Raw genomic sequence first — 26544 nt, forward strand, 5'->3', positions numbered from 1 at the left:
AAATAAGACAAAGCATATATAGGCTACATGTTAATTTGGGGGTCTTTGACATGAAAATGTTTGAGAATCACTGGTTTTAAACAACCCCAAAATAAGCCCACCACAAAGATCTACACTTTAGAAACAAGCCCAAAAAAACGCAACTCGCAACTAACCAGGCAATATAACAAACAAGCCCAAAAGTCGCTTACAATAAGCAGACATGGCAACACTGATACACATACTCACAACCGAGCCCGATCCGCTACCATCCGCATCTGGAGACGCTGCTTCTTTCTACACGAGAACCTTCAACTTTTTTTTTACATTTACTCTGAATCATAAGGGCTGCGCTGATTGAAATACACGTTTGTGACACACATAGCCTAGCAATTCATCAGGGTGTAGGCTATTTGGTTTCACTAAAATAGTAAGTAAGTGATTCTTTTAAAGCCAAGTTGGCGCTTTGCTTTCTCTCAACTGAGTCTAGCCTCGTCTAACATCTCCACAGAGTAGAATTATAGGGGTTTCATTCAGTTATGATCTTACTGCAGTTAGACTTGCTATGCTTTAAAGCGCGACTTCTGGATTTCCTAAAACGATTATGAGTGTTCAGGCATATAATAGCCTGTGAGAAACTGTATGAAAAGTTAATGGGAAATCTGTGATGCATTTGATCCATTTATCCACGCAAAAGTCGGCAAAAGTGTGAGGTTGTAAATTTCAGGCGATTAAGTTAATTGTTAGAGATATTAATTCTTAAATGTTGGCCTCTCTTTTTATCTGGTCCTTTCTGAGAACCTTACCGATCGCTTTAGACGTTAGAGACTTCAGCGCTGATGGTGACATGAAACAGATGCATGGACTCAAAATGTGGATTTAAATAGTGAATCCTGTGAAGGATCAGTGATAGTCTACGTTTCTCTTGTATTAGTCCAGCACTGACTTAACATTTGGACACAAAACCGCCGACTTTTGGAAGGAAGGGGCAGATCGGAATATAAGGCAGCATAAGGCGCACAGCTCCATACTGAAGTGTTTAAGTTTAGTCTGAGGGGAAATTTAAAAGACCTAAAAATACAGCGTTGGTTTCTTTCTCCCCCTACAAAGAATCATTTGAACTTCCCACCGCAGAGCAGAGAGCGACATAAATAGTTCTGACATGTGGATGTAATTTCAGAAGAAGGGAGAAAAAGAGAGAGAGAGAGAGAGAGAGAGAGAGAGAGAGAGAGAGAGAGAGAGAGAGAGAGAGAGAGACAGATGCAGAGAAATAAAGTGAGCTGACCAGAGTCTCTGCATGATGAGCGTATAGTGGGCTAAGATTAGAGGAAAAATATTGCGGGCAAAGACATAGATTATAGAGTTGTGATTTTTACAAGGCACTACTATGAGCATCCAGAGAACAGATGGAGTAAAAAACGAGTCGCGCCGCTTTGAAGATAGTTAAATAGATTAAACCATTTTCATCTGAGCGTCAACTCTCGGAGGTCCCGGCAGAGCTGTCTGGGGTCAGGGATGGGATCCACTCTGGTGCAACACTATTTGGACTTTCTTCTCATCTCTCTGCTGAGCAGCCTATGCATGGTAAGTGTTTTAATAATGCACTCATTACTAGGCTACTGTTGTGTAGTAGCCTATAAGCCAGTGGTTCCCAAACTTTTTAGCTCAAGACCCAAAAGAGAAATTTGGTTTGCCCAGCAGGGACCCAAACTAGTGAAAACAGCAGATCTACAAGCTCACGCAAAACATTTGTTTTCGAATTTATGGAATGTCTTTGATTTTTTTCCCCATTATTATTTATGAAATTCTTTAGAAAAATCATTGAATTCTTTTTTAATTTATGAAAAATAGTGCATTTAAAACAATTTATTGAAATAATAAAGGGATATATATTTACTCGTGACCCATAAAAATGTGTCTGCGACCCACAAATGGGTCCCGACCCAGTGTTTGGGAACCAGTGGCTTAATAAGCGACAGATTGTCAACACCTTTTATGTCCGTGCCTTATGCGTAACTACGCAAAATATTGTTTGAAATTGCCATTTGAACTCCTGCTACTGAATGTCAGCGCATGCTTCCTCTAGAACGCATCTTCTCCCTAGAAAGCAGACTGAAGAGTAATGATTGTGTTGATGGCTCTTGACATTTCCTTAAAGCTGCACAACCAGAACCTGCAGGAAGGTTCTCTGCAGCACATGTGTGATTGTGAGCTTGTGGTCTTCCTTTCTGCCGAGGTTGACCCAAAATGTCTAAACATCAAGCTGTTGCAGATACTAGCAGCCAGTGGTTCTCAACCTGTGGGTCGGGTCCCACATGATTTTTTTGGGGGGGTCCCCAGATGACAGTGAAGTGACAATTTAAGGACTTTTAATACCTAAATGACCATTACCGCATCAAAACTGGGCAACAAGCTATACTATAAAAACTGGTAAAACTTTTTGTCAACATAAGCAAGAGGCTTGAAACACACACATTGTGAAAATAGCAGATCTACAAGCTCGTAGATCTGCTATTTTCACAATATGTATCTGTGGAACCGACTAAGTCAAACTAAATGTAATGTCTCAACTCCTACAATTGTGCTTGTCAGGGTGGGGGGTCCCCACTCCCCAGTTCAAATATGATTATTTTGGGGGCTCACGGCCTGAAAAGGTTGAGATTAGAACCACTGGACTATGCAATACTCTTATTTTGGTGTGTCCCAAATGTAACAATATGCTTTCCTCTAAACTAAAGCATTGGCCTTGGTGGGCTACTTATGCAATGTACTATTATTGTGGTGTATAGCTTTGTTTGTCAGCAATGTCAAATTTCGTTGTGCAAACTGCAGGCAAGGCTTCAGGTATTATTAGTTATGTAAAACATTATCTTCATTCATCTCTTTCAGCACTCTCACAGCAATAATTACAAGTTGTGCATCTCTGAGTCATAGCTTTTAACTATTCACATCTTCTGCCACATTGTGATGTATAATTGCTTGCTCTGTCAAATATCACTGTACATAGCAATCCCAGAAGGCCTGCTCTACACACAGTGGCTGTGCATGCAGGCAGGCAGAGAGCAGTGCACCAAGTTGGTTGTGTGTGTTTTGGCTGGAGCTGTTGTGCATTCAACAGGCAGTTCGCCCGGCCTCTGAGGTACAGTGATGTGGTCCGTCACTGTGCCGCACTGGACCTCTGGGCTCATTGGTTTAGATGGCAGAGGAAAACAATTATAACATAGCCGTATATTTATAGCTGATTCAACATTCAGTCGTTAAAGGCTGTCTGTGAATACTGTTTACCCATTTTCAGTTTGATGTTTGGTTCTAGTGTTCTTCTCCGCAAAAATGTAACAGTTTTTTCCATAGTGTGACCAAAAGGGACATAGATTGCTGTGGGTGCCAAAGAAGTGGAACATCTGCATTCCTGTTCTGTGCATATGAGAGGAGGACACAACTGCAGTTTTAATATTTTATTACAGACGTGTGTAAATCGCTTCTATTGACTATACATAGAAATCTGGTAAATGCAAATGGATAAACATTATAATATAATATAATGTAATATAATAATCTTTATTTGTATACCACCTTTCTTATCAAAGTTACAACGTGCTTGTACAGTGCAATAAAACATACTGTATAAAAAGTAGTAAAATAGAATAAATACCATGCAATTATACAGTAGCACCGATAATCAATGATGCCAAAAGAGTAGAAAACAAAACAAAACAAACAACTATAAACAAGCATCAAAAATAATGATTGGAAATGTACAGTATATAGAATATAGATGACGTATAGGCGAACATCCTAAAATGAGGAATCCAAGTGTTAAACCAGAGAAAAAAATAAAACAACTGTCAACTGATGCTGCATCTCCTCCTCACGGTGCAAGACCTTTATTTAGGTGAGGTGGGGTCGTACAGTAGCAGACAATGACTCATTGGACTGTGTGCAAGACCTTGCTGAACTCAGAGACAAAGAGACCTTGCTGAACTCAGAGACAAAGAGAACACTTCCTCCTCCGAGGAGTCTTTGTCCAATTATGTCGGCCTTCCTCACTTATCCAGTTATAGCCTTTATTAAGAGGAAGCACCACTTTCAGGAACCTCAGTGTGCATATAGGCCTAATTTGTTCCCCATGACTGCCTTATGACTTACACGTGTGTGCATCTTTACTGGGGGGACTATAGTATCTGTTAAGCAGGCCTTCAGCAGACTCACATTGTGCTTTAGTTCTGCACAAAGTATAAATTGAACGGTTGCCAGGTTACAGTAGGTGTTGTTTATATTCATTTTGTGAAGAGGGATATTGCCATTGTGTGCTTGCCACTTTGGACAAAACGTCTGGTCACTGATATCTGTTCTCAAGGTTTAAGTAATATCTAAAGCAATGCTGTAGATTGGTATCCGTAGTTGTACACATTCATTTTAAACATATGATGTGCAAAATTAGTTGTGCAAAGTACCTAATAATACTGGATATTGGGGACTGAATTTGTAAAGGAATACACAGGAATACAATTCATTAATTTAGTTCTTACTTGCTTATTTCTGGCTGCTGAGGCAGGCAGAAATAAGTGAATTATATACATAATAATTCTGTTTTTAAAATTAGACACCATACTGTTACTTAGTAAATAATTAGATCTAATGATCATTCTTTGACACCTTTACCCCAATAATAATAACAACAACAACAACAACATCAGTAATAATATAGTAATAATTAGCAGTAGAGCTTGCTCAATGTTAACAACAACAACAACAACAACAACAACAACAACAACAACAACAACAACAACAATAATAATACATGATATAGTAATAATTTGCAGCAGAGCTAGCTCACAATCACATACACATTGAACTTTTCTGGTACATTGAGTTTCTTTGGTACACATGTGTACCCAACTAATCCCAAATGTCTATTTCTTTTGTTTTGTGTGTGTGGGTGTGCACGCACGCACGCACGCACGCACGCACGCACGCACGCACGCACGCACGCACACACGCACACACATGTGCCTGTGCACATGTACAGTAGCCTGTGTGCACATAGTCTTGCCTAGCCAGACAATCAGCGATCGCCGCCTACTGATACGCCTGGGGAAATGTAAAATCAATATTGAGAACAGCGGAGAAAACGGCCGCTGCCAAACCTACGCCCACTGTTTTGAAAACAAATCATATCAGTCCCAATATGAATGACCGCCCTAATTGCAGTTGGTTGCATTGGTTCTGCAATAAAGTTATTCTTTTTTTTTATCTCCAAATTACTTCCACCCAGTTACTCCCTACATTGAATTTAGATGTCACACCAGACAGTATCAGTTGTTGAGATCTCTGATCGTCTGGCTACATAAGATTAGTCTGCACACGCTTGCATGCACGTACTGTACATGTGTGTGTGCGTGCCGGTTTGTGTGACCGAGTGAAAGATAATTATCTTGAACAAATTTGTTTTTTCAAAGAATAATTCAGCTAAAGCTGCTATAATGGAGTGATGGTAAATGGTATGGGCAGGCTGTAATGGCAGGCAAGTTAACAGGCAGATGAGAAATGATCCTGAGCACAAGGAAAGACAGAACACAATGAACTAATCTCTGGAGGTCTGAATCATGTCACTGTGACTAGAGGTCAAACAATTATCTGACAAAGAGTGGGTGAAGAGATGGGGTTTGGTGATGAGCTGATGATGGCAGGTGTAATGACTGAGGGTGGTGATTAGCTGAAATGGTGAAAACACACACACACACACACGCACACGCACACGCACACGTACACGTACACGTACACGCACACACACACACACACACACACACACACACACACACACACACACACACACACACACACACACACACACACACACACACACACACACACACACACACACACACACACACACACACACACACACACACAGTGGCCAACAGCAGACACAGAAGGAGAGGGAAACATTTGTTACATTTGTTAACTGGAGTTCATGCCATTCACTCTGACCTTGCGCTTTATACGTTTCTCTGGATTGTTGACAATTGTTAATTGTGAATGTAAGGGAAGATACTGCTTACCTGCAAATGGGTGATCTTAAGATGAAACAAGATAGCCAGCTGCCAGCTGGATTCCCAAATGAGCCATGCAACTCAACTCCAACTCAACTCCAACTTCAACTTTATTGTCACCAGTTTACAGGTGTGGAAAAAGTGGGTGAAGTTTTTAGTCATACATACAAGCTCCCATCATGTGCAGTTTTCAAGAAAGGGGAAAAGAATAGCGATAGAAATAAAACATGGTAGATATGTCAAATATTCAAATATTAGTAGAGTAAAATATATACATAAGTTGCATGATGGTTCAAATAAATGATAATGGATACATGACAAAATGATAGCTGAGCTGACATGAAAGTACTAACACTGACATGTATAAAGTGTATAAAATATAATTTATGAAGGGATAAGCCCAGATTTTGAAATGTTAGGTCATGTGTTAGAATAATATGAGATGAGACGTTACTATCACTGGATTTGGACTGAAAGCATTCAAATATTGACAATTTAATTTTGTGAGAATAACTCGACTAGCTTTTTTTCACAACCGGCCCTGGATAAATTCGATACTAAGGTGCTTTAACTTGCATGGAAGGAAGTATTTCATCCCTTATTTACTTGTGCAGTCCAAGCATTTACGATCTGTTACAATCTGGTTCCCCTCTCTCTTCAGGTTTCATTAGTGTTCTGGGAGAGCTCAAACACCTCGCACCCCCAGTCTTTGTCTCAGGCTGTCAGTTGGCTGCCTTTGCTTACTTACACTGATTGTTAAAGCTACAATCGGGGACTTATTTGAATGAATAAAGCGTTATTTTAACCAATAGATAGAATTATTATTGGCAGTTAAAAAAAATCACAACAATGTCACCATTTAGAAAACGCCAATGTGGATTATGCATAAAAAAGCTGGAGCTAGTTTCCATTGTGGTCCACCTTGAGACATAAAACAACACGCAATAAACTGTACAAACAACCATGAAACAAAGAAAATATAATCCTAAAAGCAATACATATAGGACAAGAGTGGGCTATCCGGGCTGCCTTTGCTTACACTGATTGTGAAAGCAACAATCGGGGACTTATTTGAACGAATAAAACTTTATTTGAACTAGTCTTTATAGTAGAGTTATTAATATAACTAGCACATCCGCATTGAGAATTGCAGACTCTGGTATTGGGTATAGGACAGAGGCTGATTGACAATGTCAATAAAGTTATTTGAATTGGACACTAGATGCACCCCCATCTATATTGTTGTTTGGACATTGTTGCAATTACCTCTCTCCGTCGGGAGGGAAATACAGTTCACGGATTGTATAGTTTTTTTAAGACTTTTTAGACTTTGATACTCTAGTCTATATCTTCCTTGGCCATGCAAGGTTTAATTCTCTCTTGTATGAGCTTGGTTTCCCAAGCGGGAGACTCCGTAAAGAATCCCCGGTCTTAAGCCCCTTACACACCGGGGGCGATTTTTTCATGCGAATAATACGTTTTTAAAAAAAAAACCTTATAAAGTCAATGGAAGTTTCCATGGAGCGAAAAAGCGAAGCGAAAAAGCGTCTTTTAATTATTCGGAACGAGTCCGAATTTTGCGTACATTCGCATAATCGCCGGTGTGTAACCGCCTTTACAGTTGCAATTCTGTTGAGCCATACATTTTTCAGATTGTAGTTTGATTGTAGTTAAATTCAAATGATCAATACAACCCAGATGTATCTCTTAAATATTTTCATACGGTACATGCAATGCAATATTAATAATAATTTCCTCTGGTGAATTTTGAACTTTGGATGTTGTAAAGAGAGCATTGGAGCAAATATTAGGTACATAAAGTCAGTCTAACAATGACTTGTAACTGCCCTTTAGTGTTCTATAAGCGGTTATATGTGGCTGCAGGAAGTTAGGGAAAATGGATGCTTTCAGTATGATAGGTATATAGACTGCATAACTGTAGTCTGGGGTTTCCTGAAGGTGGCATACCTGTTTCCTGTTCCGGTTAATTTTCCCTTAGCTTCTTCTGATTGGATCAACAGCAGATTTGAACCAGAAACATAGGAGACCTTCATATTCTTTTCCGGTTCAAGTGTTTTTAGTGTTTTGCCAATAAATAGCCAATCTACAAGCTCACAATGCGGCATGAGTGTGTAATGTCATGTGGGTAATAAACTGCATAGAAATGGAATTGAGTGTTATGAAGCTGTTTAAAACAGCCGCTAAAGGTTTTAGAAAGGGACTTAAGCTTGTACTCCTTGCCAACAAGAACTGATCTTCAAGCTACCAATGCGCCACATTGCAGCGATCAAATCAGTTCTTGTGGCGAGCGACAACGTCGTACTATGGCTCTGTACTATGCAGGATAAATGAGGCTTTACTTAACTTCCACTACACAGAAAAGTTCTCCATTCATTTGAGAGTAGGTGGCGGACAGGCCACAGATAAGATATTCTGTCAAATTCTGTTCTCTGAGAGTGTAAAAATGTGCCCTTATAGGTACTTTTTGTTTTTATATTGAAGTTAAACTAACAATCATGCTATTTAGATTTAGAGGGATGTTGAACTTTTTGAACCTTTCGCTACTACCTGGGCATGATATTAGTCCAAATATTGATAATTTATGTAAGTCTGTGCTCTGGCAAAACAGGCCTCATTATCAGACTTTTAGCACATAAATGAATATGAAGAACGTAGATTCTATTACTCTTCTTTGAATATGAGAGAAATCATCACTAGTCCCACATAAATTGCTATGTCACCCAGTGTCTGTGTTACATGAGTGACAATGACATAGTTTATCAGCAGGCGGGGGGAAAAGGAACAGGGACTCGTATATATGGGCATAATCTGCTTTCTTTGTGTTTTGTGTTATGTGCTAAGTGTCAATATGAGATCTGTTCACAATACAATGAGATTGAATGGAGAGGAAGAAATAAACTAGACTTCCTCTTACTCATGGAGCAAATGAGCAACTAGATAACTGACAATATTTGGACTTTAACTCACTCTACAACTTCTACCAAAGTTCAACATATCACTTTACTGCAAGTATCATCGAGGTGTTACTGACTCGGAATTCAGTTCCTGTATATTTCTAACCTTCTCAGATCGTGAGAAGGTCACCCACTGTCGTCACTGGACAGTTACCACATGTTTGCTTGAATTTTCCTCGGATTAACTGGAGTCTCCCCTCTCAGAGTCAACTTTTAGGGGCAAACACAGCCTACACAACGTATCATTATACCCCTTGATATTTTAGAGCACTGCTTGTGCTGTACAGTGGCGGGAACTTTACACACTTAAACCCTATATACTTCATTGACCGGGGTCCCAGGGGTCTGTACTTGGCCCCCTCCTTTTTTTCCCCATACACCAAAAATGTTCACTGAAAATAGCAGATCTACAAGCTCACAGCGCGCTGCACCGCGTTTTGAGCTTGTGGATCAGATATTTTTGCTGAATGTTTACCTATTTTCCCTGAATGTCCGCCTATTATGTCATGCCCAGAATAGGGTTCATGTGGTTAACTGCAGAAAGCAATCCTATCTGGATTTTTCAAATTCTCCGTTAGAAATATAACCACCTTAATCACACGGTCACCTTTTTTCATAATGACTGACACATTGCTCAGCTTTGAGAGGGCCCATGAGTCAGTCTCATAATGTGTGTTAATAGGGGAGTCTTCAGTTTCATTGGCATGGTAAGGTTATACCATGGCTGTGTTTGACTCAGGAAAGGGCTTGTTTTCTTGACTTCCCATGACCTCCTCCTTTTTTCAGCTTTTCCACTTGAAGAATGCAGGAGTGTGAGTAACTCAATGCCACTTTTACACCTCACCGAAAAAGTTACACCACTAACACAGATATTTTAATGAAGTGTCTCTGCTGCAAGACCTTCCAAATACACACAGCTTTTCTGGTAAAGACAAGCCTGCCATTTAGAGTTTGTATGAAAAACGTACGCTCCTTCTATTTTTGCATATACCTGTTCATATTTCATTTTTTAATTTGAATTTAAATTCTGTAGCACCTCTATGTCAACTGATTTGATGGTCTTCATCTCGCAATTTCCTGCCTCTGACTTAAGCTCTAAATCTTCTCATTTGCATTCACCAATAATTATACATCTCAGCATGGGTTATCTTAAGGACATAGAGCAGACACAGTATGATAAATATGCTTAGTGGAACAGGGTCTCCCAGGGCTCTGTACTTATTCAGTTCCTTTTTTCCCTCTACACCAGATCTCTGGCGAAAATAACACATTGCGTTGTGAGCTGCTGTAGATCGGCTATTTTTCGAAATGCTCGCCCCCAGAATAGGGACGCTTGGGTCCATGTGGTTAAGAAAGGGCACATTCTTAAATGACACCTATAATACTGTTTTAAAGTGCAGGAATGTGAGAAAATGGGGGATCTTATTGTTCTGATCTTTTCTACAGACCTATAAATCTTGCCCCTGGTTCCTTTCATTTTGATCTCAGTGAATATATGAAAAGAAGAATGTTGCTGCAAGTGGGAAGTTGTCAAGTTTCAGCTGAATGCCAAGAGACAGAAGTCTAAGAGACATGTGGCGATGGTATCTAATATACTGTGTGTCAAACATTATGATTAACATCAATGTATATCAACTGTTGATAGGATTTGAAGGCTTATATTATTTACCCTATGTTCTCAATGTCCAGCGCCTACACTGTTTTCTTTGTTAATAAACTCAATATACTGTACTTAGGCCTTTTTGAAACAGACAGACAAACAATCAATCTTAAACACTATTATAAACTGGTGGTAATATGACAATCAGTCCAGTCAAAGACGCATGGGCCGACTGCTACGACACCACGTTGAAGTCTTGACCTGTAGGGTCTTCTTTACTCCAGTTACCTGCTGTATGAATATTGTGGCTCAGAATTCCATGTGGGCAGCATTCCTGAAATCCCAGAGTACCTCAATTGCGTTGACTTGTGAAAATTCTCAGCCATGTAGCTGCCTTGCCCATTGACAGAGGATTCTGACAGAGCCCTCCCCCCACTGTTGCGCACAGGATTGCATTTAAAAAATACAGGAGCTCCCTAGACCCATAGTGCTGCCTAAGTGCCTAATCCCTTATGCAAGTATATAGGCAGCACACAGTTGATTTCCTAAATAATTACGGCTGAATCAGTGGCTTTCGGCACATCTGGTGCATTTTGTTTACGTGATTTGGATGCAGCTCAGATTTTGGGCAGGGCCTAGCGCCTGGCACATGGCTTCTGGCTGCTGCGAGGAAGGCAGGATTTCTTAAAAGGACCTTTATTAGTTTCATTGCAAACCTCTGGGGCTTATGGGTTTGTAAGTATGCAGTTCACAGCTCAAGATTTTCCAGCAAAGAGTAAGAAATCGTCTCATTGCAGCAAATGGCAAATTTGTGCCAATTCATGTCCAAGATAAGAGTGAGTTGAGACTCACCTGGACTGCTGCATCAGCTCAATGGCATTAACCCGTTAAGACCGGGAATGCATCTGTGTCATTTTAGATTTTAGCTATAACCATTATTTTATACTTTGGCTATTAAAAAATTGCAGATATACAACAAGCTTTTAGATCTGCTATTCTTTGATTATATTTATTATTTGAAAGCGAATGTTTTGAACTCAAATCTTTGCTTCTGGGGGTCGTCCATGGAACAAAATATTTTGAGATGGGGGTCTGTGGACAAATACATATAATTTTTGTTGTTTGGCTCTTGGCTGCTATATCAGTGGTGTTCAAACTTTTCCCATGTCAAGGACCCCCACAATTATATATATATATTTTTTTTAAGCGAACATTTGTAAAATATTTGGTTCCAGGGACCTACAGAAGCAAAGATTTGAGTTGAAATCTTTGTTTCAAAAAAATATATGTATTCAAACATTTGTACAAATGTTCAAGATTTTTCAAAAGTAGCGGATCTACAAGCCCATAGCGCTCAAATTTAAAATGACACAGATGCGTTACCGGATTGAATGGGTTAACGTGGCAAGTGAAATATGACCAAATGCTGCGTGACCCACAAAACAGTTTGGAAATGGGCATCCAGCATAGCACCTTGTACAGTCACCTTTTGAGTCAGTTCAGTGTACTGTCAAGCAGTGACATTGAGCAAACATCAAATGACTGCAATCATCTACCATGCAAGAGATGTTAGCAAATGTCACTATAATTGCTATCAGGACTGCACAGTGCATTCTGGGTTGCTTTTAGCCTGATTCCAGATGAATCTGCCATTTGAAGAAAAAAAATTGCCCTTGGCAGATTAGCAGTGATATTGTCTGGCCATGCGAGGCTAGGTTGCTTTAGGCCCCCAGTTGAAAGTGGTTCCACAGTGTTGACATGATGTTTGATCTTCTGCTTTCAGCCCATGCACCTGTTTGCATCACATAGCTATTCATTGAGGATAAATAAATAGTTAGATGGATCTGGCTGGGAATGAACGACATGTTGCCTAGACCGGTTCATCAAAATATGCCTTGATCGAGTCTGATTCAGATCTCGGGGATTGACTTGGGACGCCCTTTGAAATAAATGTAACTGATAAGTTACAATATTTGTGATATATGGTCTCCAGTGAAAGGTATATATTGCAATTGCAAATACTTAAATAAGTCACTTAAATTACATTTTACATGGGTAGAAGTTTGGGAAGATAAATTATTTAAGACGGACTTCGAATCAGTTTATTTACATTCACATCATGTTGGTTTGGTCTCCTGTGTGTATTCAATAAATCACAGTCAACTTAAATCACTTCACATGGGTAGTTTTGGAAGACCAATTAAGACTGACTTGGAATCTGTTTATTTACATTCACATGTTGGTTAAAATGCCCAAACTCACTATGTGTTATTTTTGTGAAATAAAAAACATACTTAACAAAAAACATTAGCCTAACAGGTATTGAATAGAGTGAAATGTACCCCAGTACAGTATGTAGCTTAGACTCATGCTAGTGTGTTATCAGCCAGTCCAGCAATTTCTTATCCATGCACCATGTTGGCTATTGACATAGTCTCTGCTTTTCCTCCATGAGCTCCAGTCATTTTCAGTTAAATAAAAACAGGGTTTCAAAGGTCTCAGTACTAGCGACCTTGTTGTAAGTGGAAAGTGGAACGCTCATGCTGACAGGCCGGTTACAGACCTCTCAACTGCAATATACCATGCACAGTCCAACCCATGTATGCAAACAATGTTTTACTCTCCGATCAGTATCGTTCATAGTAGGTGCTGCCAATTTACTTTCCTCACTGCCTACATCAGTGGTTCTCAAACGTTTCTTTTCATGTCAAGGACCCCCAAATTAATATGTTTTTGGCAAGGGAGCCAGGGACCCCTATGCAAGATTTATGTTTCAAAACTTTTAAAATGTTGTCAATTTTTTCTGAAAATAGAAGATCTACGCTTACGATGCGCTGTGAGTTTGTAGATCGGCTATTTTCACATATTAACTCATTTTTCTGAAGACCCCCTGGAACGAAGGGCCCCTGGGGGTCCCCCGACCCCACTTTGAGAGCCGTTGGCCTACATCATGCTGCATCCTCAAACCTGTGCATTAACATTTATGTTTCATATAAACCAGGGAGCAGGGATTCAGTTTTTCTTGAATATCCATTAGGTTTGGCAAATGCTAGAATTCATAGACCATCTGTTTGTCAACAGGTTTGTCTATCTGTGATTATCACTTAGACACAAAATGATCGTAATCAATCCCAAATAAATAGAATTTTTTTTTTCCCCTTTGGAGACCATACACTCTGTTGTACCTGTACATAATGTACTTTTTTAAGACTTCTGCAAAAGTTTGCATGAAGTACACAAGTATGGTTTGATGGAAACCAAATGTGTTGTTGTTGTTGCATTATGGGTAAATGTTTACTGTATATGCAACAATAATGTGAGAAGACATGCCTTTGCCTGGCCTTTTTCTGTAGGGGACAGATGCAGAATGTATGGATTCACTGATTATTCTGTATTGACAGTCACTTCCTTGGCCATAAGCTGATATCGAAAACAAGTTGGTATCTCAATCTTGGTATATTCATGGAAAAAAAATCTAAATCTTAAAAATAATGTGTTTGAAATAATATCTATTCTATTCTATTCCTGCATATTGTGGTCAGTCAGTTGTGGCTAAAGCTGCCGTTTGTTGACATAACAATGACCTTTGCTAAAACTGTTCTATTTTAGGATCTCTGACAACACAAAAGCTCCATGATTTGGCTCCCCTGGAAAACACACAATTCAGTCTGAGCATCCCATTGAGGTCCACTAACTCCAAGCTCTTCATTCTGCAAATCAGAGAAGAATGTTGGGGGACAAAGAGAGACACCTTGGATAATTAAGCACTGCCTGATTATTGTCCAATTTAGACATATTATTGGGAGTGTACTTACAATTAGGGACGTTTCACAAAGTGCCCTAGTTGTGTCTGTGTCCTAGTTCCCTGCAGGATGCTGCACCATTGGATGCCAGTGTAAAAGGGGTTGTTTGCTCGCTTGGAGTGGTAGTGGTACAGTTCTTTGTACAAACATTATTTGTCTTTGCTTTACTCAGCTCATTCAAATGTTGAATCCCTCCAGAGCACTGATTGCATTATTGTGCTGTGCTTTTATGTGGACAGTTTAAGTGGTCAAATATATTTATTTACTGTACAGCACAAACCATTGCAATTATGGATCAACTTACAAAAACAGCTTGTGAAACCTGATATATTGTTGTAGTCTCATTTTGAATTGTGTATTGCATTATGACTGACTATAATATTGTTATGCTGTCTTTCCCCCCAAATTGATTGAATTATGATAGTCAACATGACATCTTAGGGGCAGCAAGAGAAATGCAGCATTAATGGTGGTGGTGCTTTTTAACTTTTCATTTCCAGGGGAAAAAAAAACCCAATTCATTTGCAATTTAAAAGCAATTTCCTTGCTTTCCCCAACATTTAGACTTGCTCTCTTGGTGTCCCAGGGACATGGGACAGGTTGGCCTAGCTAATCACATGGTCATTATGTTTCCTGAGCTGCACTTTCATCCTCGGCGTTTACCCATCCTATGTAACTATTAGGAGCAGTGGATGACTATTTTCAACAGCATCCGGAAAGCAGTTAAGGGTTAAGCGTCTTGCTCAGGGACACTTTGACAATGAGCAGGCCGACGGTTGATTGGTCCAGGCTGTCATGACTGTACACTTGAGAATTTGATTGTGTATTTTGCACATGTTTGCATACAGCCTTCATATCTTTTAGAGGCTGTCTGAGTTTAATGTTTGATTGAATAAAAATAATTGATAAATGCACCATTTACCATTTATCCATTAAATTACTCCTCAGGGTCAAGGTGGGAAAGTTTTTCTATTAAATATGCTAGAATGTTGCATCTCTATTAAATATGACAGGCATGAGTAGGCAGTATACGCATGCCTACTGATGCATGTGAAGGCTAGTGAGGGCTTCTTCAAATGTTTAAAGGGCTGATATAGTACTTGCTACATAGTCATTTCCCATCCATTTAGTCTGGTTAAAGTGTTATTCTGCCGTGACACCTTTGATTGCAGTGTTGTTGAACATTGCAGACGCTTTTAGTATGGAGATGGCTATTCTTCAGCAACACTGACAGCATCATGTGCATTGTTGTTTACTGCAGCTGTTTACTGCCAGCTAATTACAGCGTTGATGAAATGAAATCAAGAGCTAGTGGAATGTGTCGGAAGCATAAGAGGCTGATTTGTCATGATAGACCGGCTGATGCAGGATAAACAATATTAAGGCTGATTGATGCTTTGATTCGAAGGTTGAAAAAAGTGTTGACACGGGTAGATCTTCTTGAAGTGAACATCGGGGCCCTATCTTACCCCTTATGCCTAAACTTTTTAGGCATGTTTTACTGTTTTGAAAAACATTTTAAAATAGTGAAAATAGCTGATCTACATCGACACGTTTGTGAGCTTGTAGAACTTTTTTTTAAATGTTTTTCAAAATAGTAAAAAAGTTTAGGCATAAGGGGTGACAAACACCTCCCACCTCCCAAAAGCACTGTCATCATTAATTTAGGAAACCTTTTGTCAGAAAAAAAGAAAGGAAAACTTCACCTTGAAAAAGCTTTTAAGACGATTTAGGAGCCTCGTCATTCTTTCTGGCTTGTTATGTTCTTGTAGGAGGGTCTCTTAAAAATGGACGAGTCCATTAGAACACCTGCTGACCCTGGTAAATATTGTAGAATGTGGCTCCTCCTGGCTTCGTATCAAAGTGTCCTCGAGCAAGACGCTGATTGTTGTTGTTTTTTTGTTAGGAGCATTGTCAAGTCCTGCTGGAAGTCATCCTCTGCAATTTACCCATCCTAACTGTTAAAAGCAGTGGGTGCCTTGCCTCTGCCGTTGGCGGGTGAATGTGTGTGGAAATGGGTGAATGTAATACACATTGTGAAGCGCATTGGATAAAGGTGCTGTATGAATGTACCATTTACCATTTGTCTTCGCTCACCTATTTTTTCATGGTCAGCTCACAGTGATGTGCAGGTATCTTATCTATTGACTGTCACTCTCCATTTCTGTTTCTACAGCTAATGTAGCTCTAAAACACAATTTTTTAAACCTACACCGAAATGTAAAACTTAAATTTACATTTACTACGAGGCTAGGATGTAATTTATTTATACATTTTTATGTATATTGTTTAATGGGCTATTGGAGTGAATATTTATCTGATGGTAGAGATAAAATACAGGAATAATATGATATGAATAATATTATTAAGGACAAGCTGTCTTGTTTTTAATGTACATCTGAAATAAGTTACTTACAGTTCACTTTCTCATTGGTTTTCTCCCTTCTGTAACCATGAGGATGAATTTAGGGTCAAGAGTAAAGCTGCGTGATCAAAATAGAAAGCTTTTGTGGTACGCTTAATCTTGATTGAGTCTTTATACCATTACCAACGGACCACTCCTCCTGGCCGCAATCTGTGTGTGTATATATAGCATATACAGCTATATGTGTTCCAGATGCATTAAAAAATAACCCATTGTCATGCTAGCTGTCTGCCTCCAAAGGTTGATTACTTGTAATTTTGCACCATCCATTAGGATATTGTGAAATATATGGTGATTGTGGTTGTTATATAACCCTCAGAAGAGTTCGTTAAGCTTTTGATGAAAATGAAAATGCTGTCCATGCATTGCTTTAGTAAGCCTTTATCAGCTTAAATGTTATAGTGGTCCAATTCCAATTTTGTCTACTCATTTTTCTTTGTTTCATCACTTCTAATTTCATTTGTTTATCCTGTATGAGTTCTCCTTGACATGCATGAGTAGGCATATATACTGTATACTGTCTACTAATTTTCTGTTTAAAGAGCTGGAGAAATAGGATGACCCCTGTAACTGAACAAACACTATAACAGTAATTGCTATCGGAATATAGAGCTATTTAGCTCTTATTTTAACAATAAAATATCACTTAGGGACCAGTCGAAATTTACATAAGGGGGGGCATGGAGGAAATGTATGTGCCCTGATCTAAAATGCCATGACCCTCCCTTTGACAAAAAAAAAAAATCAATGACCCTCCCCAAGTGATTACAAAAAAAAGAGTAACCCTCCCCGCCTAGAAGTGTCACGATATATTGTGTCACGATATAGCCTATCGTGGTATTAAAATGTGATGATAGGTATTGTCATGATGTCATACTGTATCGTAATTTTTTTTTAATTGTTTTTTTAATACAAAAAAAACACTTTCTTTTTTTTTGCCGGTGAAAGTTAGGAGTTTTTACTGTATGATATGAAATGTAAAGCTTATCATAATCATAGTAATTATTAATCATGTCCTCCATCATATTCAAGGTATTTTGGAGAGAAATGAAACAGACTCCAGTCAGTCACTTTCAGTTTAAAGCACTGCAGAGGGGAGGTGTTGTGTGTCAGCTGATGCTCGTTGACGCTCGTTAATGTGACATGCATCTGCACTCTCAAATAGGCCTACATCTAATCTAAGATTGTATTATACTGTATCTGGTATTATAGATTTTTTTTAGCTGTTGGAAATAACTAGGCTGCACTTGGTTGGTAAAGTCCAGATGACAAAAATATGAGGTTTGTGGAATTTATAGTTATGCAGTCTTATATTATATTATATTTGTTATATTAGTGTCTATCTGTCCTCTGAAACAATGGGTTTATAGTTAGTGAGAACTTCACTTCTCCATTAAGCTTGCACAAATGTATTTATTTGTGTGTACAAAGCACTTTGTAATTGTTTCTAACTTGCTTTATAACGTTATTTATAAGATGATGGCCAATGTTGATGATACATGAGAAAAGAACATTAATAATATATCATATCGATATCATGCCCAACATCATGTATCGTATTGTGAAATTCTTGACACCCCTAACCCTCCCCATCAAATACAACATGACATTTAAAACTGATATGTCCAATGTTTTGCTTTCCACATTGATTAGAACATTGCTGTAGTGTAGTCAGTCTTGCTAAATCTGTATAGTGGTAGCAGAATGGATAGTGTTCTCATCTTACATGTGGGAAACCCATTGAATCCTGGTCAGATTGAAGAAAGTTGAATATTTGGTAACCAGTAGTTTAAAACTTTTGTCACTCTGCCCTTTTAATGATCAACTACAGTGACTACAACTACACTGTTGCCTACATAAAACAAATTAGGCTATCAATTATGGCCTGATGCTTCTGGTTTTACTTGTGGAGCTAGGCATCTATACACAACTGTCCATATAGATCCACATTAATCACATGCACAGAATTACTTCAAATGATTATGAATATCCAGTTATAGTAGGCCTATTTATAATGCATCTCTCCAATAACGCCTGTTGAAGTTTTGCTTAATTGTTCAACCACCATCGTTAAGACGCTGAATAGATTTGACTGGGTCGTTCACACTCGCTGTGCGTTGATGGCTTGTTAACGACCGTCATTGATTCTAAATAGACAAGGTGTTACTTGATTTGAATTCTTTGAATTCTGTATCCTTTGAAATGGAGAGGGGTCATTGACCACTGTTCTGCTGTACTAAAAAGGTATATAAAAAACGGACTATTTTATCAATTCAAAATTGCATGACCCTCCCTTGGATTCAAAGTAAAATTAGCTGACCCTCCCTTGGACCAAAATTAGAAAGGCATGACCCTCCCCTATTTTCCTCCATGCCCCCCCTTATGTAAATTTCGACTGGTCCCTTACACCCCCTTTAAGGCCTCAATTTCCAACTAGAAAAAGTGCTCCTCGGAGCACAGGTCTCCGCCAGGTCAGGTACGTTATTCTGGCCTCCTGGTGGCGCTATAATAGGCCAATGTGAAAAGGGTGTTATTTCTTCTTAGGCCTTTCACGGCAATCGGACACTGCATCCAGGATTTGAGGCTTTTGTTCCAAAAATGTGTTTTGCTAAATTAGACCTGCTGGTGGCGCTATAACAGGCCAATGTGAAAAGGGTGGCATTTCTTCCTCGGCCTAGTGGGAATGTGCGTGAGAAATTTCAAGGAAATTGCAAGCTGCGTTCATGATTTGAGGCATTTTGTTCAAAACGGACCAATCCTGCAAACTTTGGAAGCCAACCTTAGCCAATGAGGATGGAATATGGAAAATCGGACAGATCCATGACGTTTGAATACAATCTGTAGGAGTAAATGGGTTTTGCACAAAGCGGCCTCCTGGTGGCGCTATAACAGGGCCATGTAAAAATTCTTGACACCCCTAACCCTCCCCATCAAATACAACATGACATTTAAAACTGATATGTCCAATGTTTTGCTTTCCACATTGATTAGAACATTGCTGTAGTGTAGTCAGTCTTGCTAAATCTGTATAGTGGTAGCAGAATGGATAGTGTTCTCATCTTACATGTGGGAAACCCATTGAATCCTGGTCAGATTGAAGAAAGTTGAATATTTGGTAACCAGTAGTTTAAAACTTTTGTCACTCTGCCCTTTTAATGATCAACTACAGTGACTACAACTACACTGTTGCCTACATAAAACAAATTAGGCTATCAATTATGGCCTGATGCTTCTGGTTTTACTTGTGGAGCTAGGCATCTATACACAACTGTCCATATAGATCCACATTAATCACATGCACAGAATTACTTCAAATGATTATGAATATCCAGTTATAGTAGGCCTATTTATAATGCATCTCTCCAATAACGCCTGTTGAAGTTTTGCTTAATTGTTCAACCACCATCGTTAAGACGCTGAATAGATTTGACTGGGTCGTTCACACTCGCTGTGCGTTGATGGCTTGTTAACGACCGTCATTGATTCTAAATAGACAAGGTGTTACTTGATTTGAATTCTTTGAATTCTGTATCCTTTGAAATGGAGAGGGGTCATTGACCACTGTTCTGCTGTACTAAAAAGGTATATAAAAAACGGACTATTTTATCAATTCAAAATTGCATGACCCTCCCTTGGATTCAAAGTAAAATTAGCTGACCCTCCCTTGGACCAAAATTAGAAAGGCATGACCCTCCCCTATTTTCCTCCATGCCCCCCCTTATGTAAATTTCGACTGGTCCCTTACACCCCCTTTAAGGCCTCAATTTCCAACTAGAAAAAGTGCTCCTCGGAGCACAGGTCTCCGCCAGGTCAGGTACGTTATTCTGGCCTCCTGGTGGCGCTATAATAGGCCAATGTGAAAAGGGTGTTATTTCTTCTTAGGCCTTTCACGGCAATCGGACACTGCATCCAGGATTTGAGGCTTTTGTTCCAAAAATGTGTTTTGCTAAATTAGACCTGCTGGTGGCGCTATAACAGGCCAATGTGAAAAGGGTGGCATTTCTTCCTCGGCCTAGTGGGAATGTGCGTGAGAAATTTCAAGGAAATTGCAAGCTGCGTTCATGATTTGAGGCATTTTGTTCAAAACGGACCAATCCTGCAAACTTTGGAAGCCAACCTTAGCCAATGAGGATGGAATATGGAAAATCGGACAGATCCATGACGTTTGAATACAATCTGTAGGAGTAAATGGGTTTTGCACAAAGCGGCCTCCTGGTGGCGCTATAACAGGGCCATGTAAAAAATTTGGGGCAGAGGTTCTGAATTGGCATCCAGGGAGTGTGTGTGTACAGTTTCGGAGCGAGCGGGCCAACGGTGCCGGAGATTAGCTGCTAACACACAGACAGGACACACGGACGGACAGGGGGTAAAACATACTCTCTCGCCATGCCTTTCGGCCTGGCGGAGACAATTAGAGAGAACAACACAGTCAGACCTACAGTGATATGTGCTGTATATGTATGCTGCTGCATGGAGTGAGTACACACAATGTTTCCATCAGGGACAAAAGTGCTGTTCTTCAGACTTATGACCAGAGTAGGGTATAATTAGGAACTGAATGCTGCTTTAAGTCAGAATGTGGTCTGCGAGCATTTCCAAAGGACAACCAGTCTTGTGGTTTGTGGTTTTTATCATCAAATGCAAATTGCACAGTTGAAGAGGAGTGGCAGTGAGTCATAGAGTTTATAATATCCAAGAACCTCATCCGTTAAAACATTCACGCGGTGCAATATGTCAGACGGACTGAAACATATTCATGTTTTTTTCCAGATAGTGGACAGGCCATTAAAAACAAGATCCAGCGGAGTTATAATTTTCTAGATTCCCCCCTATTTTCTGAAAAAAAAAGTGGAGGAAAGTAAAAAAAAAAAAAAAAAAACCCCTGGGATCTCATTTTGAATGCACGCCAACAACAAGGAAGTAAATGTTAGCCTATGGTGTAAAGAATGGCAAATGACCAAGGCAAGTACATAAAACAAACATATGTCTGTATTCCCATAATACAGGCGCTTTGCAGTGACCAGTGTAAATATTATCGGTATATTATTTATCATCCATGTGACGAAGTGTGATCTGGAAAGGAAAGTCTCACTTTACATGCTCATTTGCCCTCCAATCTCATCGGCAGTAATGGATTAGTTAACAGAGGGCTGCATTATTGGATGGCTCTCAAGTGATCTAGGAAATTAATAAGGCATGTGTTTCCAATCAAAATACTACCGGAGTTGTGATCAGAGGCTTTATGTTGACAGGCAAATCATATCTAAACACTAGACTAGGACACAGAGCTTTTGTGTCAGTAGCACGCACAGTTTGGCCCTATTTCCCTCGCATTAAACATTTACTATTTAGTTGCTTGCTTATCCCCAAATGACCCATATTTTGGTCAAGTGAAATTTGCCATGAAATGAAAGCAACATTCTACAAAATGTTCCTGTATTTTGGCCATATATTTCACACAGCAAATAGACTTATATAATGCATCTATTAAAGGCTTCCCTTTGTATACTTTAAATACGAGACAGAAAGCCTGCAATATGTTATCGAACATGCACAGAATCACAATTGGTTGACATAATTGGCTCCTAATATAACATAATGCAATCTTGTGATAATTTAATATATTGTCACTGGTAATTCTTTCCCTTTTTAATGTTTCATTTGATCGACATTAAAAGCAGCAATAACAGCTATAATTACCTACTATTAGGGAAACCACATGGGCATGAACATGTTACGGAATATCTTCCTTTAATCATGTGTGAATTAAATGCCTTCGAATTCTTATTTTACATCAGTTGATTGTTTTGGTAATTACGGACTCATGGCTAAAAGCACGTCACTACTATGGCCAAGTGTAATTTTGGTTGAAATAATGGGCATTCCCCTTCATTTAGATTGTATACGAAATACTTTTTAGAAGTACATATACATACATATATTTCATTCTGTTTTGAAAACTAGTTTGTTTTCCAGTTGTAAATTCTTCCATCCATGTGGTTTGTAAATCTAAACTTACACCTCTGCTAAACACTTCTGTCATCTTTGCGTGCTGTAGATGAATTTGTGTCTGCACGCAAGTGTGGGGAAAATGTTACTGACAAGATGATATTTCTTTCGTGTACTTAGAAAGGAGTAGTTCACCCCAAAAATGACTTATTTTCTATCAATTACACACCCCATGAAGCCTTGAATTCATGGAGTTTTTTGTTTTAGTCGCATTCCTACGCCAATAATTTGATGACCGGCAGAGTCTCAATGGAGACTCTTTGAGACTCCGCCGGTCATCAAATGACTGTACACGCCTCTAAGTAACTTTTGTGCAGTATAGAGCTATTCATGGTCTAGATCAGGGGGTCCGGGACCCCTAGGGGGTCCTCAGAGTTACTACATGGGGGCCAACAAATCTTTGTGTGATGGGAACTTTTTTTGTTTTACGTTAACCACTTGAATCCTAGCGTCCCTATTCTGGAGGGAACATTTGCTGAACATAGTAGATCTACAAGCTCACGTGTCGCTCTGCAACAAGTTTTGAGCTTGTAGATAGGCTATTTTCAGCAAAGATGTTAGGTGTAGAGGGAAAAGAGCAGACCAAGTACAGAGCCAAATGTCAAGCAGGCCTAGTGAGGGTTTAAGTGGTTAAATTAATCCAACATATTAATAGAACAGATAATGTGTTTACTAACAAGCAAACAAAAAAACATTGATACACAACACTGATGATAGTGCTGTCAAACAAGTCTATGAAGCTATCTATGAAATCTATGAAACACAATTTTATACAATATGTAGTGGGGGTCCCTGCTTCATCTCTCTCTCAGCTAAGGGGTCCTTGCCCTGAAAAACATGAAGAGCCCTGGTCCAGCTAGATATTGTTACAGACTGAAAGTGTCTGCTTGTGTGGTATAGTTTTCACATCAGTACTATTACTAAGGTTGACTGTGTGAGCTATATGAGTGTAATCTGTAATCCACTCTGTGGAATTAACTGTCTATTGCGTTTATTGTCATTGTTTCTATTCAAGCTTCTTGGATTAGAAGAAGCTGTTTCTTCATGTGTCTTTGAGTGAGAATCTGTTTTCCCAGCCTCAGCATTTGACTCCACAATTCACTGAAGACATTTCAGGAAATGGTTCTGGTCAACCACAGCTTTCTTACAAAAAAAAGCGAGAGAGAGAGAAAAAAGGGAAAAAAGCGTTACCATTGTGCAAGCTTGTCCATAATGAGGACTGTTGGTTACAGTATGCGCCGGAAACTTGATGTTTCCACTCAATGTATGCACAGCCTCCAGACTTATGACTCCACACTAGAGTTTTTCTTTTTTCTTTTTTCTCAACACAGTCAGAAAGCAACAAGGGACAACATTTGGGAGGTTAATACCGCAGATTAATTTCCGTTAATTTAGTAATCAAATATTGGAATAAGAAAGCTAATGGCAATGTATTTCCACCCAATTTACTAATTTGCGAAGTATTGGCTTGATATAAATGGAGCAAACTCAATATTGGTCTTCATACATCCTTGAAGAGAGCCTCAGTTTAAGTCATTAACCCACAGTCTCAGAAGACAAATAGAAACTGTGGTTTATTCAAGTCCAGTGTGTATTCCAGGAACCAGTGATGAAAACACATATTTATATGGTGTGTATTTTTCTAATTTTCATATTGGCACAAACTCAAAAGTATTTAACAAAAAGAATACTGTATTTTGAATGAAATGCTGTAGAAAAAAAAAGAATGTGCATGTTTCTCCCTGTGAGAGTTCTGTTTACTTTCGTGGTTTGGACCCCGGCCAGTGGAGGAGGAATAGTTTTCAAAAATAATCAGGCAGCACACTTATTACCCAGGATGCTCTTCTCAAAGTGGTAAATGATACTTCATATCTGTAAGATCCATCTGCACTTTAAATTGGTCCCTGCAGATGAAGGATACATCTCTGGCTTTTGAGGAAAAGTGAACCTTACACTCTTGAGCTGCTTGATGAATAGAATTGACCCATTATGCCATTGCCATCGTTTGTAGTGTTGCACTAAATGTAGATGCTGCTCAACCAGTGATACACACATTAGTCCATCTGGAACATAGCTGCTCACTTGCTAGTGATGCTACATTAGAAAGTAATTCATTTGCTTACCATTTTGTAGTCTGTCGGTAGGGACAGAATGGTCATCATGGCTTCCAAGCTGACACAAAAACAACTTACAACATGTATTTTACTACCAGTTTTTACACACTCGAAATTAAACTGATACTTAGCATACATAATATTCCAGAATAATGATCATAAACATTATGAATAATGGTAATGACATACTGTACACTTTTTGTTTCTCCATGTCCAGATTGTTTGTTCTTCTGTTTCTGGCCACCCATTGGTCAAGAATTAGTTCAAGAAACAGAGGTCAGGGATTTTGATGAAAATGGTCTCAACTCCACTGGAGCGGTCAGTGGAATATTCTATATTGGCGTAGTTCTTACAGTAAACAGGTTGTATCTATCCTTGTTCGCCTGTGGTGAAATGTTGTTCCATCTGTGGTTGTTTACCGTGCAAAGCCATAAACGTCTTCCCTCTGTAACCTCATTCAGCTCTCAAACTGGACATCCTTATTTCAAGCCTGAAAGTAGTGAAAATATTGATGGATCGAGGTATTATGGTTTAGCGTACAGCAAACCCCACGCAGGCCCGGTATTTACAGTTTCATTTTAAGCGACAGGAAATTATAGCCTAGCATCGTAGACAATGTATGCACATCTAAATTCCCAAATGACTACCTGTCATATGGGCATTCTAAATGCACTTTCAGCCATAGAGTTTGTGTGTTTAAATTGTGTGAGCCAACAAGTCTGTCTCGACTACATAAATAAGGACCCAAGCGAGTTTGTTTCTCTCTTGATTACTGCAGAGAACCTCCCCCCTTAGACTTGGAGGACAAATAGGCCTAAATGAACTTTTTTGACAAATGTTGCTAAAGACGGATATTTAACATGAATACAGACCCTAATGGGTTCTATATTAAAACTTGCATTGGCAATTCACCACCAGTCTACACAAAACTCTTCGAAACAGGTAATTTTATGTAGGCTGAAGGACATTTTTCATCCGGAACTGTTGTGTCTGATTTTATGTGTCCTCTTCAGGAATAGAACGGTAGGATTTGTGTTTTAACACAATGGAAGGATTTGTGTTTTAACTGCTCTGCCACTATCTGGTGTACACAGTCTGTAATTAAAAGGGAAACTTCACTGATATTTATATCAGTGAAGTTTCCCTTTTAATTACAGACTGTGTACACCAGATAGTGGCAGAGCACTCATCACTGTAGCTTATTATTATTTTATTTCCCCTACATCTTAAATAATTAACAAGCATGGTTAATAATATCTGCCACATACCAACTTGTCTCCCTGAGTAGGTAAGTTTAGGTAACGAAGATATGCAGTTGTGTCCAGAGAAACAGCAGAGAAAATTCAGCATGAAATTTATATTGTGACCAAATACAGAGCAAAATAAAGTGCAAAATGCAGGAGAGTTAGGTAAAAGAAAAAGAACAAAATGGAATCAGAGAGTCAGCCGCTTCGCGTGAAATAAAATGCCTGCTTTCAATAATATCCCATGTCTAACATGAACCAGGTGTACTCGATTGTTTGAGCAAATAAATGCACAGCGCATGAATGGAATTCTTGTGATATTGATTATCCACAGTTGCGGTG

The 26544-nt window shown here is 39.1% G+C and overlaps 1 protein-coding gene across 1 annotated transcript in view; it reads left to right on the top strand.

Annotated features, from left to right (window-relative positions):
• Window positions 1-303: 303 nt before the first annotated feature.
• Window positions 304-26544, top strand: part of pth1r (parathyroid hormone 1 receptor) — a 59126-nt gene continuing 32885 nt past the window's right edge. Inside the window, exon 1 of the mRNA XM_080440476.1 lies at window positions 304-1563. Coding sequence (XP_080296602.1) covers window positions 1495-1563 — 69 coding nt within the window. The 5' untranslated portion in view covers window positions 304-1494. The remainder of the gene's footprint in view (window positions 1564-26544) is intronic.

Source organism: Gymnoscopelus braueri, assembly GCF_963280865.1.
Source record: "Gymnoscopelus braueri genome assembly, chromosome: 10".
Taxonomy (NCBI): Eukaryota; Metazoa; Chordata; class Actinopteri; order Myctophiformes; family Myctophidae; genus Gymnoscopelus; species Gymnoscopelus braueri.